Raw genomic sequence first — 17965 nt, 5'->3', positions numbered from 1 at the left:
ATGACTGGCCCATGACAGAAGTACAGCGCCATGGGCGTCACTGTCTTTCAGATGATGGGTGCTCGACCCCTGCCAACCTTTGAAGCTAAGGTCCCAGAAATGGGGGTCGTTGCACTCGTTGGGATGGGGGATCCGGAGTCACGGCTACGGCCCCTAATTGCCCCCGACATCTGGGCGCCAGGGGTCTCTGAATGACGCAGTACCAGTGTCGGTCGGTCCGATCATGGGCTGATCGACGTGCATCATTGATCGATCGCGGATACGGTGTTTCGGGTTTCCAAATTGTGACTGTCTCTAGTGCTGTTCTATCTGCTTATGTGAAAATCGAAATAGACTATTGGCTTTATAGGCCTCATGACTGTAGCCTGTAGGTAGCCTGTAGGCAGCCTTGAAAAGTTGAAATACGAGGAGATACTCTACGAGGTGGCTGTGTCCCCAACCTGACTGGGAATATGTCTTCGAGATGTTCTCGGAGAAAATATAGTGGGAGTAGATTGCATCTTTCAATAGTACCTCCATCCCGCAACCTAAACACGCCCGTTCTCGTCATCTGACACTCTGCGCGAACAGACTCACTCATATCTCCTCAATTGCCCAGACCTATCTTGATTGATATGCGTTCTAGACCGACAGTTCGACAATCAAGCCTTGAAGCAAATGACCACTAAGTCAATTTACTCAAAGTACGACACAAATCCTGATTATCTCCTTTAGTTATACTATCCCCAACTCTTTTCCGTAGCGGTGAACCGCCACAAAAACGTCAACAGTTCCAAAGTAAACCCCGGACTCGAGAAAATTCAAGATAAACGAGCGTGACAAAGACAAACGCTCCACAGAAGCGAAGATGAAAAGTGCTTTAACTTAGATGGGTAGATCCTCCAAACCCGATCGAGGTATTCTTGCATCCCGCCATCCTATCTAATCCTCCTAACCGTCCCATCACACGACCCAGTGATACACCCCCAGTCAGTGCACCCGCTGTCATAATCATAATATCCAGCGGGTCGGGTCCGCCGAGCCAACGCCTCGTTTTAAGGGTTTCAGGGAGATCGCTCCTCCGAACAACTCCAGTCCGCACTAGTAACTAGTCAGACTTAGTCTCTTGCCTTGATGGGAGCGGCAATAGCGCTCCGCTAGATTATAGTTGGCGTCAATATGATCACCAGAGCAGATGTTTGCTTTGAAACTAGTGTCGTCGGAATTCGGAGATGCCAAGCGCCGTCAAACTGACGTTTGTCAACGGGGGGGGGGGTTCAACATTGGCCAGATTAACTGGAATATCCATGAATAGCTTTCTTCCTGCTGCATTGCTGCATTGCTACATTGGCATGTTGCATAGTAAGTACATCATGTACGGAGTATATTAGGTCTGGAGTACATTACGTATTTTTTCTGCCACCCCCTTCCTTCAGCTGTCATGTATAGCGGTGGCGGTGCGTGCTGAAAATAGCCGACCCCAGCCACGTCGTGGCTGACCACAGGGCTCGGACAGGGGATGGTTCTTTTGTTTGGACCAATAGGAAGAGTTCGTTTGTTACATATCGCGTTAATCCATTTTGAGGCAAAAGGGGATGCCATTGGAAATCTAGATCCTCAACATACATACACGGGAAATCTCTAATTCCAAGTCTAACTAGGACTGTTGAAATATCCCGTTTCTATCTACAAAGTAGGTAACAGCCAGTATATAGTCCAGACGCTAAACCTGAACGTCGGCTAAACAGATCAAGCAAACAAGCTGGGGAACGCTTCCCGGGACGGGAAACGGTCATGGGGCGGGGGCACAAACAAAGAATATGACAAAAAACGTCGTAGTTCTTGTTTTAGCGGTTTCGAACGTCGACGTCAAGTACTACTAGTAGTATCCCCATTTTTGCGCGCGCTAAAAGAATGACAAATACTTTATTCTTGCCTGGAAACCGTTTAGTTCGACGACATTGCTTTGTTCGACCGGTGCCGTGTGTGACCGACCTCCGATACTAATCTGTTGTTGGCTTCGCGTACGTTGCAAGTGAATTGTAATAGATCATTTACAATGGTTGTTCAAATCCGTGGAGATTGAAAATAGTACAATGTTACAATATTTGGCAGCATGCTCGAGATTGATCAGATAGATCAGACAGATACAATGGTTTCAACTTTCAAGTACATAATCAGATCGGAGTATGGGGGAGCAAGCAAACTCCCCGATACACAGTAGAGGAGATCAGGGTAGGAAGTAAGGCTGTAGTTAACTAGTTACCGTTGTCTTCTCCCCTTTTCGTTTGACAGTTTGACTTCTTTGTTCTAATAAAGTAATCCAGCGGAAGGACGGGAGATGGACGGGTTGACAGGATTTTGGGTGGAGCAGCCATTCCCCTGGAGTCCTGGACTCTTCTTAGCACAGACCCAGGGGAGGGGGAAAGCTCATAATCCACTCTGATTGGTCTGTCATAAAAACCATCCCGGACGTCAAAAAGTACGAGAACTAAGCCGTGAAGAGTAATCGACCCATTTTGCGACCGGTTGTCTTGGACTTCCCCGAAATACTAGTCGATCACGTAGTATGCCAAACAGATTATTCTCTGTGCACGGAGTAGGCGAGAAGCTACGGTTTGACTAACACTACGTACTTTGTCGTTCGTCCCCATCTTGCTTGCAATTTGTCATATCTATTTACTCCGTATCTTTTTTTCTGTTTGGCGAGATTGGATGTCTGATCTCAGGGGCAGTGGACTATGCCCAGCTGAAGCAAAGGTCTATGATTTCGTTGACATCGGGGAAACGGTCTTTGGCTTGCCACCCCGGTCCTGTCAATGAACGGAGATCGACGGCAGTAAACAAGCTGCAGAGGGGAAAAAGAAAAGTAAAGTAGGAAAATAAAAAGGGAAGACAAAAAAGAGAAAAGACAGTGACAGATTATCGGCGAGTCGACTCCCAGGATCCAGGATGTTGGGCCATGCACAAGCCTCACCTTGATAGGTTCATGAGATGGGGAAGAGATGGGATTGGTTGGTTCTAGGACTTAGCGTCGGGGGAATTTGTCCTGAGATCCGGAGATCGAAGACTCAAAATGTTACATATCCAGAGGCAAACGTTAACTCATATCATGTATAACATATTCACCTTTAGTACTTTGTAACTGAAGAGCAACTGCGATAACAATCTCGAACCCGAACACTCAGACCTACTAGAATAGCTCCCACACGACGCTGACTCAATCTGGTCTGAGCGTCTGTATCTAGGTGCCTGACAGCTCGGGGTGCTTATTAGGGCTGACCCCTACTGACAGTTTTGACATATTAACGTAGATATCATACTAGGTCTAGGCCAAAGCATTGGTTGCCTCGTATGCCAATAGTGATCTGATCCCCAGAGCCAATTGAACTGACAGACTTGCCAGTGTACAGTGTGTGGGACTGTGGGTCGATCTAATGAGCGCCACTCTGGGAGGGTTTGCCCGGAGTTCATTGAAGAATAAATTAGAAAATAGAGGAATATAATAAGAATATTTAATATTTTAGGAAATGAAATAATATAAAAATGATAAAAAAATAAAAAAATACTGCGATCTACAAATAGTGGGAACAGGGATCCTAGATCGGTCTAAGCTACTGCATGTCCTCCTCCTCCAAGGCCAATCTCGCTGCATACGATCAGAGCCATTTTCTGGGATCATCCTGGATGAATTTGCTGGTCATATTTTCTGGTGCTTTTGTCACTCTACACATTACAGTCTCGAAGTGAAAAAGGCTTGCATATCCCCTTCGGATTCTGATCTCAATCTACATCAGCCTTGAGGTTTCTACTTAAAGACCCCATCCCACTTGATCAACCTCGACTTGACAAAGATATTTCATTCCCAACTACCCCAACCCGGTGTCACCCTTCGTTTACCTCAACAAGTGGAGGCTTCCATTCGTTCCTGCATCCCGGTTACCAACAGAGTCCTGCAACTGCAGTTATCCGCCTGCCATCCCCATTGAGACACTTGCGCATTGTCATTTCGAACTGTGTGAGTACATCCCGTACATCCCCACCCCCATCTTCTTCTAGTTCTGTTTGCAAGAGCTTGATTGGAACCCTGTTGTCGGGAATGTCAGTGTTTGTCATACCTGTTCCCGCACCGGAACGGATATGGCTTTTCCGCCGTTCGCTAGCCATGACAACAAGCTCCGGGGACGGGCTGGTGCTGCCGAAGACGTTTAGAGCCAGTGAGCTGACTGTGAGTCGCTAGTATCGGTACACATTGCTTGCAAGCCCTAGCTGCCAAAACCCCGCCACTCCGAGGAACACCCATCTATAAAGAGATCAGTCTTTCCTCGTGCATCAAGACTGAATCAAGTTCCTCTCCTTTACTTCTGGTTACTTGATGCGCCTTCGTAACTGAGATTATACATTCCTCGAGACCATTACGTCTTCAGCTACTGTGACTTGAGCTACCTCGATCTATCTTTATACGACACAATGGTTTATAGTAAACCAAACCCTACCTCCGGGGCCATGAAGAGGTCCGCCTCGGCCCTCGACGGACCGCCAGGATGGGACACTGTTCCTGTATGCTTTACCCTTTACAGCAGTCTTAAGTACATCTTGCTAACTACCCTAGCCTATGATGACTCACTCTCGCTCATCGTTCCGTCCTCCTTATGCTCACTACGCCATGATTTACCTTGACCATGATGGCAAGCTCAAGGTTGATGAATCCTCTTCGATTCAAGAACACAATGCTACATTGTTCACCCCCGAAGTTCGCCAGAACTTCCTCGAGATTCTGGGTGAACGCATTGGCTACCACGCTCCTCACCGTATGTCAAACTTGCCAATGCTCAACATTGCAGATGCTAACATATATACAGAATCCATGGACACATCTCCCCGTCGAGTGAGACGTCGCAAGAATGCTCCTACCATCTCTGTCAGTGATGACCGTCTGACTGAGCAGGGCTCTGACGGCGAGGACTTCTCTGGCAACTCCACTGAAATGGTTCCTCTCCGCATCGGCGACTCCCAAAAGGTCATGAGCTACTATGAGAGCGCCCTCAAGCACTTCCAACAGCTTAACTGCCGCATGGTTGCCAAGGCCTTCATCAAGTTCATTGAGCCTCGCAAGCAAGTCCGACACCCTTACAACGGTGGCAAGCCTCCAGCTGGATCTGCCCCCGGTACCACCGGTGACCCCGAAAAGACCAAGCCTGAGTGGTGGCCTCCCGGTGTCATGCACAAGGAGCCTGATCACCTGCGCAAAGAGTACCGCATCGAACTCTTGCTTCACATCATCCGCAAGCTCGGTTCATACGGCATCACCGCCGACAAGCTCAAGGAAGTTGCCGGTGACACCAAGCGGAGCTTGAAGCACGCTTCCCACGTCGAGATCATCTACGAGATTCTTCGGGTCCGCAAGATGGAAGAGCGCTTCGAGCGCGGAGAAGTCGACGGCAACATGATCGTCTACACCATGAACCGCGGCCCCAGCCCCAAGGGTGACGAAGAAGAAGACTCCACCGACGCATCATCCATTCCCATCGAAGAGGCCGAACACACAAACCAAGGCCTTATGACCCCCATCTCCTCCTTCGAGCATGCCTCCGCCGCCATGACCACCCCCGTCGACACAATCCCCTCCACCCGCTCCTACCCCGGCAGCTTCTCCATGGCCGAGCCCCTCACCTTCGAGCCAACCCGGCAAGACCGCACCTACTACGCCACCCCCCTCAATACACCGACTCCTTCTCGCAGCCGATGCTCAGCGCCCCCGTCACAGCCGAGATGATTAGCCCCCACGACGTCTCCGCCTTCGACTACTCCCCTCACAGCTCCTTCACAAGCTCGACACCAGACCACTCCCGCACAGCCGCAAGCGCTCACTACGACCCCTGGACTCCTTCCTTCCGCCAGAACATCTTCAGCCCGGTCGACTACACCTCGCCGGCTACTAGCCAGGGCATGTCGCAGCCAACATACCAGATGCCGATGGCACCGCACATGCACGACATGTCGCACCACCACCAGTCGCACATGGACTCGCTGGCGCAACGGGATCTGCCCTTCCGCACTGGGTCGCTGGGTCACCCGAATGGGCTGCCTATCTCCCACGCCGTCTGATCAATGGACGGGCTGGATCCCCCGGATTGAGATGGTCATGATTTGATGTTGACTTGAGTTACTTGATGGCGATACAAAATGGTGCATGAGAGCAATGGGTTATTAACGAAAGTATATGAGTGATGGCTCTGATATACAAACATAGCGCTTTTACAAGGCTTTGTCGGAGTTATGTTTTGATTTTGATTTGTGGAATAAATTTTGGGGATGGGTTTATACAGGTGCTGGTACAAATGGGTTTGTTTCTTCTTCTTCTGGAAATACTTGGGCTCTGTTTTTGATGTGATTCTCATATTCCGGTCTTCGCGTTTGTTGTTGGTTCTTTTCATGCTTTTGACTCCTTTTTGATATCAGGCCTACATTGCTTTTCTCCTTTTCTTTTCTTTCACATTCTTACCCTTCTTGGTGTTGGCCTTACTTTTTGTTGATCTGATTTGATTTTTGCTGTGGATATGGGTTTACTCCGGTTTGGACACTTGGAGCTCTTGATGAATGCGATTCGGGTAGATACTTGCAAATATTATTTTCTCTATGACATTGAATCTTCCGACTCTTCTTCGTAATTCATAGGTTCTTCCCTGGCTCTACATAACCTGAGTGGGAAGTCCGTTCGCTACCTAGCTGTTAGCCTGTTACCGAACAAGTGCTGTCAAGATACTCGGATATGATTTTATCAATGACGAGAAGGCTTATTGTTAGAGGTCACGTGACCTCGCCTGCTCCCGCACACACTTAGTCTCACTCTGACTCTTGTAGATATCCTCTCCCCTTATAAATTAGCGCGAAGGCTACATCCATGTGACCTTAAGTTACGAAAAGCCGAATGGATTCTCTCTCTCTATCTCCCCTTATCTAGACGTTATATGATATCATTCAGAGCACCTACTATTCCACAGTAGTCCTCTTCTATCACTTATCCGAGTCTGTATAGTATTCCCCTGGATTGACTGGCTTAATATGAACTGCCAATGTTCTTCCATGGCAAGTACCAACTCGAAATGGTCAAGTCCATATGGCACAGATCTCGTCCATATGCACCTATACGTACCGGATTTTCCCTGGCGTGTGGGGCTTTCCTATTTGATCTGCCGCCGCTTTTATGAGGGTGCTCAGGCTCAGGCTCACTGAGTAGACGTCAGCACGGGCTCAGATCAGTGATCATGCTCAGACCAGTCACGTGCAGAATGACTGATGCTCAGTGAGTGCTCATTGGGTGCTCCCTGATTACTCAGTGATGCTCAGTGTCCAATCAGTGAGCAACACTGATGCACTCAGCCCACCGCAGACTATACCCAGAAGGGATTAGCCCCCACAGGGTCGTCTATACTGTGATAGTTAGTTCGTTGATAGCATTGTTGCTGCCCTCAATTTTTGGAGTACTACATCTTATCAAGGAGATACGTCATGACCAAAGGGCGCAGGACGGAGTGGAGAACCCATCCGTTTCATGATGTTGCTCATATCTTTCTTCTTCAGAGCGGCTCGAGCTCAAGATCTCAGATATAAAAGCAAACCGCATGGCGGCATTAGCATGTAATAATCAACAAATCTTCTGTCCAAGCGTCTTTTGCATTGATTATGGGCCGAAAGGATTTTTTTGCCAAGCGCGATGAACTCGCGAAAGAGAGGCGCCGTCTACAGCGGGAAAAGAATGGTTATGCCCCTGGAACCCATAAAGAGGAGGACTCAATTCGGGAGAAAGACAAAAGGCTCCCCAAAACCAACGAATTACACCGAGAAACTATGAACCTTTGGCTCGAGTGAGTTACGCAGCATCTGAGTGGCAATCCTTTCCTATTCACGCATTCTGACCTTCCTTTAGGTTCACTGCAGACCCGGAGAATGGGTACGAATATTATAAAACTTTCCTCGGTTCTCCTGCTCCAACACATGAGATGATCAAAGCGTACATTCGCTGGTACGCAAATTCTATTCAAGGGCGACTGAATGACGATGGTCTACCCACGGTGAGAACCGTGAGTGCGCATGCCGAGAAATTCTTTGGTGGATTTGAACAATTCACAAGAACCAAAATCGTCCCAGACGATCGAAAGGAAATAAAAATGGTTGGTTCATTCATAACTTCCCCTCTGAGATCATCTTAAACTCACCTGGATGTAGTGGATCAAAAAAACTTTGACCGCAGATGGCGTCGTTGTAGATCAAAAGAAAGAGAAACTCAACTTCACAAAGCAAGATTTTTTGAGAACAGTCTCATCTTTGTGGCAGACTGACCACCAAACATTCATTCCGGGACTGCTCAAAGTTGTCATCTTATTTGCTCTCCAGCTGTATCTCTTTACTGGAGCAAGAGTCGGAGCTTTCATACCCTCTAGTGAGGACAAACATGAAAGAGGTCTTCGATACGAAGTAAGGCGTCTTTACTCCAGCGATATTATACAACATTAATCTTTATTCTAGCATATCAAGTTGGTTCTATTTCCTTCATCCACAGGTCGTTGGGCGGTGGGTTGGAAGGTAGATCAGAAGTGGCTCAAAAATCGTCGATGTGAAAAATACACAGTGTGAGTTAGAAGGACATAGTGGTATGTTTATCGAATATACGGGACTTCACTAATTGGCGTGCTTCTAGATTCGGAATTGGCATTCGGGACAGCAACAGGTCGCAATTTGCGTCGGGCTACCTTCTTCTCTCCCTCGCATTAGCACACGGTGCTATTTATGGGGTGGATACTGTGGATGATCTGGCGCAGTTTGATCTTTCAAATGGCGAGATTCGGTTGCGATGGAAGGAAGAGTACTTGGATAAACCAGTTCTCAGACATGCCACGGCGGACGGGCCTCAGGAGACACCTCTGACGAAACAAAAATTTTGTTCTTGCCTGCGTCAAATTTTTACTGCTGCAGGGTACTTTGGTGAATTGGCAACGATCCATTGTATACGACGAAACCTTGGGAAAAAAGTCGAAAGTAAGCCCCCTACACCACACAAACACAATAGACACAAGAGAGAGATCTTAATACTAAGTTTTATCACAGAGAGAAACGGATCTGCACCTGTCAGTCAGATACTAGCACATCGGGGGCTAAACACTTTTCCGGAGCATTATCAAGCCCACTGTTCTTCCATAGATACAGTGGGAGCTGTTCTAGATGAGGAAGACCAGTCTGACCATATCGAGTACTTCCAAAGTTATGTTCAATATTACGAACGTGGCTTGCCAGGTGAGTTGCCAGCAGAGATCAAAGAGAGTATTTTGGAAAAACCAGATATGGTGGAAATGAGAGCCCAGATCGATTCATTCGCACAGAACCACGACGAGAATAGCCTCAAGAACAAGAAGTTGGAATACAGAAAGGCGCTCGTTCGACATCGCCTTTTCGAACTCAGGCAATATCAAATTCGGTGGGCACAGGAGAAGAGAGACCGGAAAGTTATCAATCGAGGAAAAGAAGAGCCAACCCATTCGGAGAATGACATTCGCGCACGCGCTCAAATGCTGATTATGCCCGAGGTTGCGCGAATCGCAACAGCCATGTCCTCCACCAAAGAGCTTTCCTTTGACGAAAAACTTCTCTTTGTCGAAGATCTACAGACGCAGTGTCTCCGTGATTTTGACGTGGTATATCTCCCAAACGAAAGCCCAGTACAAGGCCTCTGTCCTGTAAAAGGTTGCCAAATCAATATTGCAAGGTGAGCTCCCCGACCTAGTGATAACCTGGCGGATACTAACTCTGCTAGCCTGAGAAAATGTGACAGAAGTGCTCATATTCACGGATGTATTCGGCGTGAGAAAGCATTTGGCCTTCAAATATCAGAGTCAGAGATGCGGTTTTGCTATGAATGCATGGACTGGTGTTTGTCGAGTCAATGGCGGGATCATTGTGATACCCATCTCCAGTCCTGGAAAGCCCAGCACTGCGAAGTAATTATCTATCGTCATACCGTCATCCGTCCCGGCTACTGCCCCTTCTGTTTGTGGGACCCCGATCTCTCTGCAGAAAAGCGTTTGCGATACTGGCTGCGAAGTGACAATCTGAGGGAACACATTGAAGGGCAGCACTTGGCTAAAATCGGGCATTGTCAGACAAAGCCAGTATGCGGATGCTCCCAAAGCTTCCACAATGAGCGTGACCTCCGACTTCACTTGCACGATGCGCATGGGCTCAAGGAAACTATATGGCAAAATCCAAAGCTACCCAGTAAGAGAAAGCGCACTTGCAAGTTGGAAGCCCAAATATCTTCAACAGGTCCACAAGAGGGACATTCTAAGAAAGCTCGATTTTACCATTACTCACATCCAAGTCATGAGCGTGAGGACTGTGTGCCAGAAGGGTCTTCTTTCCCCGTCCCGGCCTTGCTCCCGTCTGTTGAAGGGAATCTGGAACAATACTCAGGGCAAAGTATTTGTGACAAATATAGCGTCAGCAACAGGAGCAACTCAGTGGAACCATGCTTCTCGGAGTTAGTTTCCTCACCCAGCTCAGGGCCAACAACTCCTGGCCTTGAGGCCATTGATCCTCGAATCCTCGAGCCGCCTAAATTCAACAGTGATAGTGCACGCCAATCTTGTGATCAAGCTGCCATCCAGCCGGAATCACTCATTTCCCCACATGAAGAGTGTGAGGCAACTTCCGTCAGTGGCATAAAACAGCCGCAACCTCCCGCTCTAAGCTTTGCCAGTCAGCCTTCTGGATACTGTGCTGTCACTGAAGCCAATGAGGAGAGGAAAAATTTGCAAGAACATCTCACCTCTTTGCCTACTCGTGACCAAACTGTTACCGCAGAATTTGGCTGTGACAGTAATCTACCTACACGGGAAGATGGCAAGCAAAATCTGCCTTGTGATGACCAAGTCCCTCCCAGCAGCCCTCGCAGACCCCTCACTAGAGCCAAGGCACAAACCCAGTCGCCTCAGCATTATCCAGGTGGTCTGGATGGCTACAACCCCCCCAAGAGGCTTAACGCAAAGAACAAACGGAAGTTGCGTGACCTACAGAGGAAGAATTTGACCCTGAGACAGATTGGGCCTCATTTCGCGGATGTTGATATGGCGTTACTGCGACAGGCATGGATGGAATTGAAGCCTTCTCAGAGATGCACTAGGTCTCGGGCTAATTGGAACGGTAACTAAATTATTTCTTCAGTCAATAATATCTAAATGTGCTGGAATTTTAGTTTGTCTGTACAAATTTGCTATCAGCCGGTAGTCCGACCCTCTGCCGACCTTCAAACCCTAGACTCCTTGTCGCACCATTGGAACTTTTTGGCTGTGCGAGAATAAGGGATCATTTAATAAATGGATCGCTCAGATGCCTGCTAAACTACACTTGTCTACAAGGAGTAAAGGAATAAATTTGGTACGTTAAACTCAAGGGGCAAAACCCTACACTTTAAGCGCAGCAAATCTGAAGCATGATAAGCGTCTTTTTAGGCGGGCTCGCGGATGCACCTTTATATTATAATCGATTCATTTCCAGTGGCATTTTATTAGATCTATCCGGAACATAGCTTTACTGGGCAAAGAAGACCGTTTGGGGCTAACAACTCTTGGCTGTTCTTGCGAAAACTTAGTACAGCCAGCTTGTTACAATGAAACAAATAGTTACATTACAATTACATGGTCCCCACCGCCACAGATGAGGAAGAGAACTTAGTAAGTAATTATGAAGAGGTAATGTAACGTACCATGTATGTTTTGATATGTATTTCTTCTGAGAGATCTGCTATTTCAATCATCCTTGTAACTTCTCAATGGTGTTATACATATGAGCATAAAATAGCCTTATAAAGAAAACGTTGCCCAGATCAAACCTCATAGCACTCATGTCGAAAGCAACCTTCAACTTCAGTCACTTGTTTAAAACGGAATTGCAAATTCTATGGTTGGTCTGCGGACAAAATCCTTGAAAAAAGGGTGGGTCGACCGACCTACCAATTTGACGTGGTTACGTAGAAACTTGCTCGTCCTAGGATGACAACATGCACTGCCAGGAGGCTACTGTGCGGCCCCAGGAACTTATTGGCACCCAGGAACCTCACTGGGTGCTCCCGGAGACGGCCTTCTTGTCCAACCTGAAGGTGGTGGGGTTAATACTCCAGAATTCGGAACAGATGAATTCAGCGCAGGGATTATTGCTGGTCGGGTTACTCTCTGTGAAACATGACCCTGTGAAGCAAGTTAATGGTGCACTCAGTCGAGCACTCTATCCAGGCGAATTGAAACTTCTTGTCTAAATTAAAAGCCTTACTACTGAATGAACTTCTACTCTTATCGTTCCAATAATAATTTTCCATACATTCCCTCGGCTAGTTATGACGAGCAAATTCGAGTAGGCAATCGATTGAAGCGTTGTATTTAAGGAAACTCAGGGATTTGAAGGTCGCACAGGCCACGCCTGTTCGTACAGTATCACGGGAAGGGTGTCCAAAGATATTCTCATTGGCAATTTGTTTGGTAGCCTAGCATTATATCCTCGGATATCTTTTACGTCAAGTGATTTCATAGCTTCTTGCCCAGGACGTGTTAAACTCTCCATTCAGTTTCCGAGTTGTGTCCGAAATCGCTCGGCCACAGAGCCTGAACCTCATCGAGGACGTCCTCGGTGACATCTTCCCATTGTCTGTTCATATGTTCCACCATGTCGGCATCTACAATGTCGAATTTGTGGCCAGCCCAGACTCCCTTGGCCAGATATGCTCCGCCCGTAATGCCTGTTGAACTATCCGACGACCAACAGATACTCATCAGAACTATGTGGCTAATGGTGATTCCAAATGGCAACGCGTCCTCAAAGAAGTATTCACCGGTAGTTAAATTCCTCAGGACTCGACTTTTGGGATTGGAAGGTTTTTCCATGACCGTGAGAGTCGCTGCTTTCTCTTCTTCGTAAGACCAAAATCCAAACGTTTTCTCAACGACATCGTAGCGGAGGGGCTCGGATGTTGCACCGCTCACAGCGGAACTCAGGTGGAACTTGTCTTGTTGAATCGTGGCAGGGAGGTCGTCTGGATTTAAGTAATCCCCAATACAGATGAGCTGAGTGCCAGCCCACTCGTTTTCAATCAGGTCACGCAGTATGTTGAACCACGACGAAAAGAGCAACTCTGGTAACTTCCCACCAAATGACTGTGTTGTGTACTCGCGTTTGGACGGGCAAACCACCAGCCAGTATTGGCCCATTGTTTGTTTCTTGAACGAAAATGATAGGATAGAATCCGTGGAAGTGGGAGCCGTTAACAGATTAGAGCAAAGTTGAATGCTCGAGAAATGCTAATATTGGATGTAACTGGAAGATGGTACACTTGTGGGTTGGAGGAACTTGTAATATGGCTGGCGAGGCGCTTGACCTTTGTATGTTGGTCACGATGGCGCCACTTGGCCCTGAGACAAGAAACAGAGATCGTAGGAGTTAGGTGACTCGGTTCTCGTATGTCCGTCATATTAGAGTCTCAGGTACGATGCATAACTCCCAGGAATCGGTGAGTGTTCCCTGGGAACACTATAGCCGTCTCCCGGGATTATTAGGGCTCCTAGAAACCAGTCGCAGGGTCCCAGGAGCAAGTAGCACGATCCTAGGAGCCGGTGACTCAACACTTTTAGGTAACTCCGTGTCGGTGATATCGTTATTTAGTGCGCTCGCTGCGATAATATGCCCTCAAAAATAGCTAAATAGAAGCCAGCACCACAAAGAAATGCGCCTCCCAAGCTCCTCCGCCAACCACTCGCGGTGGCAAACTTGATCTCTAAATTATTACTCTGAGCCCTCCTTTTATTATCATCTGCATAGGTAGTCGTTACCTATACGTTCACGCAATCTGCCGAAATGCCGCTTTTGGGACTTCCACTAGAACTACTTCTGTGGATTGGCAAGTCCATCGACAAGAAAGACCTTCGAAGTCTGTGTCTCACATCCCGGAAATCCTACGTCGTCTTCAGTAAGAGCCTCATGGATTGCGTAGACTTTCAAGACACCCCGCCAATTCATTGGGCAATCGAACATAGAAGCTTAGGCATCGTCAAACACTTTCTGGGTTGGGAAAAGGCAGATGTCAACCGAAAGTTTTCTGGCCTTACACCACTCATGTTGGCTACAAAGTTGCGGTACTCAGAAGCTGTTGATTTGCTCTTAAGCCATCATTCAGTGAATGTCATACAGCGTAATACTTTGGGAGAAAGTGCCTTCTCGATCGCTGTTCTGCATGGAAGCGTCAGTATTATCGAACGGCTCCTCAATGTACCGAACATTGATCTCAATAACCAATCACTGGACGGGATTGCGCCCATTTCAATTGCGCTGACCTGTCGCCAAACTTATGTCTTCCAACTTCTTTTGTCTGATGAGCGAACAAATGTCAACATCTGCGACCATCATGGCCAAACACCACTGCACCTAGCGACAGAAATTGGCGACTATGGAGCAATCCAAATGCTTGTACGAAATCCTCGAGTTGACGTCAACTGTTTCAACCGTCGACAGGAAACTCCGTTGCTTCTGGCTGTCAAAGGACACGGCCGTTTCCTCCCCATCAAAAAAAGGCTGCTTGTCATTGAAGCCTTGCTTTTGAGTCCATGCATCAACCTTAATTACCAAGATGAGAATGGACGCACTGCAATATGGTATGCGGTGAGCAATTCCGACGTAAAATTGGTTGAGCTCCTCTTGCAGCAAACAAATCTGGACCTCAATTGCGCCGACAAGCTGGGCCAGACACCTTTGGCAAAGGCTGCTGCGAAAGGCTCCTTAGACTTGATCAAAGTCCTCTTCCGACAGCCGGGGCTTCATAAGAGCCCTCAATTTACCGATGCATTTCCGCCGCTCTGGTCAGCATGTCGCGCAGGACAATTTGCAGCGGTTGAATTTCTCTTGCAGAATTCAGCCGATATTAACCAAATAAGCCCATCGGGGACGTCGCCACTTGAGGTCGCAATAATTATGGAGCATGTCGACATTGTCCATCTCCTAGTCAGCTACGAAAGATCTTTGTTGATCAATGACCAAAACCATTGCTCCTCCTTTACTGCGCTAATGTTTGCGTCGGCTCTAGGCAGGGTTGAAATTGTCAAAATATTATTGGAGTATCCCAACATAAATGTGAATGCGGTGGACGACCAGGGGAGAACTTCTTTCTGGTGGGCTGCGGCTGGTGGGCATTATAAGGTTGTGCAACTGTTGGCTAATCGGCGTGGTGTGAAAAAGCGACTGAAAGATTCGAATGGCCAAACGGCGTATGCCATCGCCAAGGAACGCAACCATGGGCATGTCACAGTTTATCTGCGAAACTTTTAGGACCTAGCTACTTTATAGAAAGATATTTCAATTGATGCTATATCACTCTTTGAGCGTGTGCACAGCGATCGGGTTCTCCGGGTGCAATACGATACTGTAGCAGCAGATTTTTCACCGTGGCCTGTTGCCCACTGCTCGTCATTCTCTAGTGATAGCTACCAAGAACAGAGTTGAAGAGCTCATATCGGCAGTGCTACGGGGTTGTGCTAATGCTACCTAAGCTGGAAAGGATGCACTGCTGTATGGTAATCAATAAATTACTCACCCGTGGTGCAAGTATGCGGTGCTTAAGGCACCAAAACGCTTTGGCCTTTCGTGCTGGCTTTCAGGGGACAGGTAATTATCGAACTACGCGACTACTCAATGGTTTCACGGGGTTCCAGACCGGCCTCATCGGTACGAGTTCAGATTTTCTAGATACCATGCGGTGGGTAAGGCCATCGTGTAGAGGGTTCACTGTCTCAATGATATCCATCACTCTCATGGTCCCGCTTTCCACTTCTAAATGAAAACTCCCGCTGCACAGGTGTGGTCCCACTTGAATAAAGCATCTACGATGCTGGTAGTCAGCAAGTTCCTTTTAGTTCAGAGGGAATAACAATTACTCCATTTTTCGCTCCATCCATATATCAAGTCTGTGTACGACCACGGCTTTGGCGATTAGAGGTCACGCGGTCCTTCTGGTGACCTCAAAGAATAAAACAGATACACCTGCACGGTTGGTCTCTCGCCAAGGATAGGTCCTGTGGGTTATAAACTTAGAAATACCATCATCATCATTGACAAAAAACGGCAACAACCATTTGCTTAGGCATTCCAGAAAACCAAACATCGCGAGTTAGCAATTATCTTCATTTTGGCTGCAGTAAAGAGTGGTTAAGAAGGGTGGTTGAGATGAGTGGTTAAGAGGAGTGGTTAAGAGGAGTGGTTAAGAGGAGCGGTTAAGATGAGTGGTTAAGAGGAGCGGTTAAGAAGAGTGGTTAAGATGAGTGGTTAAGAAGAGTGGTTAAGATGAGTGGTTAAGAAGAGTGGTTAAGAAGAGCGGTTAAGAAGAGTGGTCAAGAAGAATGGTCAAGATGAGTGGCTAAGAAGAGTGGTTAAGAAGAGCGGTTAAGAAGAGTGGTCAAGAAGAATGGTCAAGATGAGTGGCTAAGATGAGTGGTTAAGAAGAGTGATCAAGAAGAGTGGTTAAGATGAGTGGTTAAGAGGAGTGGTTAAGAAGAGCGGTCAAGAAGAGTGGTTAAGAGTGGTTAAGACCTCAGCGAGCGTTGAAGGCTAATTGAGGAGCGTTTAGATTTAAATCTTGGTCATATACAGCATTTCCTCAACTCATCCGAGAGCACTCTCCCATTGAATGATTTAGCAAACAACCCCCAGCGCGCACTATTTTGCGCCCTGGGCGGTCCACTTTCCAGCGATGAGAAAAGTTGATTGCACCAGCTGGGAATGTTGTCATTGCGAAAACCTCTGCATAAAAGTCCAAGCCGGTACGTAGAAATCCGCGGTGTGCAACTACTCTTCAATCTCACGAGCCCGGCAATAAAAATGTATAGAGTCATGAAACGACAATACTTGCTCTCTCTTCTTCGAACCATTCGCGGATACCGATCAAAGGCGGAACAATACCCGGCACCCTCCTGTGATGATGGCAGCAACTTAGCCAAGCGCACGCATGTGAGTATGGAAACTAAGGTGCTAGCTTGCCGTGTACTGTATTGACATTCTGAAGTCATGCTCTGTGCCTGCTTCCGATGAACCCCAAATTGAGATGATGAGATCACTGTTCAAGGGTTATAATCCCACGTTCAAGCTCCATCCTCTTGGGTGGGAGGCAGAGTCTCTCCTGCTTTTGAGTCCTACACAGCAGATGTGCTACTACAATGGGAAATTGTTCGGCGGGTACATTGCCCTCTTGATGGACCGCATTCTTGCCGACAGCTGCAAATCAGCAGTCACAGCCTACTTGAACACGTCTTACCTCCACTCGGTTCCGCCAACAGCTCCGATACTTCTTCGAGCATGGCCCGATCGGGTTGAAGGTCGCAAGGTTTACTTGAAGGGTTCTCTCCAGATTCCAGGAAAGGTTCCTCAAGATTGGATTGAGGCGATCACAGCGGATGCTTTGTTTATAAAGCCAAAGGATTGGGAATGAGAGACATTGCCTGTGAATTATTATTGTACCTCAATTGATATTCCGCCCCTGTCTCTGGCTCAATAAGCATGAGTGTAAAGTATTAAAATTCACAAGCTCCCCCAAGTACAGTATGCAGCAGAGGGACCGACTGGATGACCCAAAAAGTGCCGAGGTATAGCTAATTTCGAATACTACTGTACAGTACCAACTAGTGTGGCTGTAACCTTGATAAAGCACGAGGAAAGGGAAAATAATGAAAAAAAAGATCATTAATTGAGATGGTGTATTGATAAGGCCTCGCAGCAGGATGCTCATTCGGAGAGACTGATCCATGGTGGTTAACTTGAGTTTGAGAGATAATCTTGAAGCACGTTGGAAACACGCTGGCTACCCCAAGTATTACCTCTCGTACGATTTCATTTGTTTCAGTCCAGCTCAGTCCCACATACACTACCATAAAACATCTTCCGGTACAGATACTGCAAGATCAAG

General features: G+C 47.4%; 6 protein-coding genes across 6 annotated transcripts; 5 read left to right on the top strand and 1 right to left on the bottom strand.

Annotated features, from left to right (window-relative positions):
• Window positions 1-4449: 4449 nt before the first annotated feature.
• On the top strand, window positions 4450-6087 carry N7515_000573 (uncharacterized protein; the record flags this gene model as incomplete). Its single annotated transcript, XM_056661317.1, has 4 exons — window positions 4450-4539; window positions 4592-4790; window positions 4842-5739; window positions 5760-6087. The coding sequence occupies 4 exons, from the start codon at window positions 4450-4452 to the stop codon at window positions 6085-6087; spliced, it is 1515 nt and encodes a 504-aa protein (XP_056526483.1).
• A 1578-nt stretch (window positions 6088-7665) lies between these two features.
• N7515_000572 (uncharacterized protein) lies at window positions 7666-11183 on the top strand (the record flags this gene model as incomplete). Its single annotated transcript, XM_056661316.1, has 7 exons — window positions 7666-7847; window positions 7910-8153; window positions 8209-8457; window positions 8509-8612; window positions 8681-9018; window positions 9088-9742; window positions 9791-11183. The coding sequence occupies 7 exons, from the start codon at window positions 7666-7668 to the stop codon at window positions 11181-11183; spliced, it is 3165 nt and encodes a 1054-aa protein (XP_056526482.1).
• Window positions 11184-12031: 848 nt separating this feature from the next.
• Window positions 12032-12286, top strand: N7515_000571 (uncharacterized protein; the record flags this gene model as incomplete). The annotated part of the gene is made up of 1 exon (XM_056661315.1): window positions 12032-12286. One exon carries the CDS (start codon window positions 12032-12034, stop codon window positions 12284-12286), a length of 255 nt encoding a protein of 84 aa, XP_056526481.1.
• Window positions 12287-12575: 289 nt separating this feature from the next.
• On the bottom strand, window positions 12576-13232 carry N7515_000570 (uncharacterized protein; the record flags this gene model as incomplete). Its single annotated transcript, XM_056661314.1, has 1 exon — window positions 12576-13232. One exon carries the CDS (start codon window positions 13230-13232, stop codon window positions 12576-12578), a length of 657 nt encoding a protein of 218 aa, XP_056526480.1.
• Window positions 13233-13875: 643 nt separating this feature from the next.
• On the top strand, window positions 13876-15339 carry N7515_000569 (ankyrin repeat domain-containing protein; the record flags this gene model as incomplete). Its single annotated transcript, XM_056661313.1, has 1 exon — window positions 13876-15339. One exon carries the CDS (start codon window positions 13876-13878, stop codon window positions 15337-15339), a length of 1464 nt encoding a protein of 487 aa, XP_056526479.1.
• Window positions 15340-16884: 1545 nt separating this feature from the next.
• On the top strand, window positions 16885-17491 carry N7515_000568 (PaaI family thioesterase; the record flags this gene model as incomplete). The annotated part of the gene is made up of 2 exons (XM_056661312.1): window positions 16885-17013; window positions 17069-17491. The coding sequence occupies 2 exons, from the start codon at window positions 16885-16887 to the stop codon at window positions 17489-17491; spliced, it is 552 nt and encodes a 183-aa protein (XP_056526478.1).
• Between the last annotated feature and the right edge of the window lie 474 nt (window positions 17492-17965).

Source organism: Penicillium bovifimosum, assembly GCF_028826915.1.
Source record: "Penicillium bovifimosum strain IBT 22155 chromosome Unknown utg000001l_segment0_segment0, whole genome shotgun sequence".
In the NCBI taxonomy this organism is placed as follows: Eukaryota; Fungi; Ascomycota; class Eurotiomycetes; order Eurotiales; family Aspergillaceae; genus Penicillium; species Penicillium bovifimosum.
Note: the sequence above shows the minus strand (reverse complement) of the source record. Positions and strands in the feature narration are given on the sequence as shown.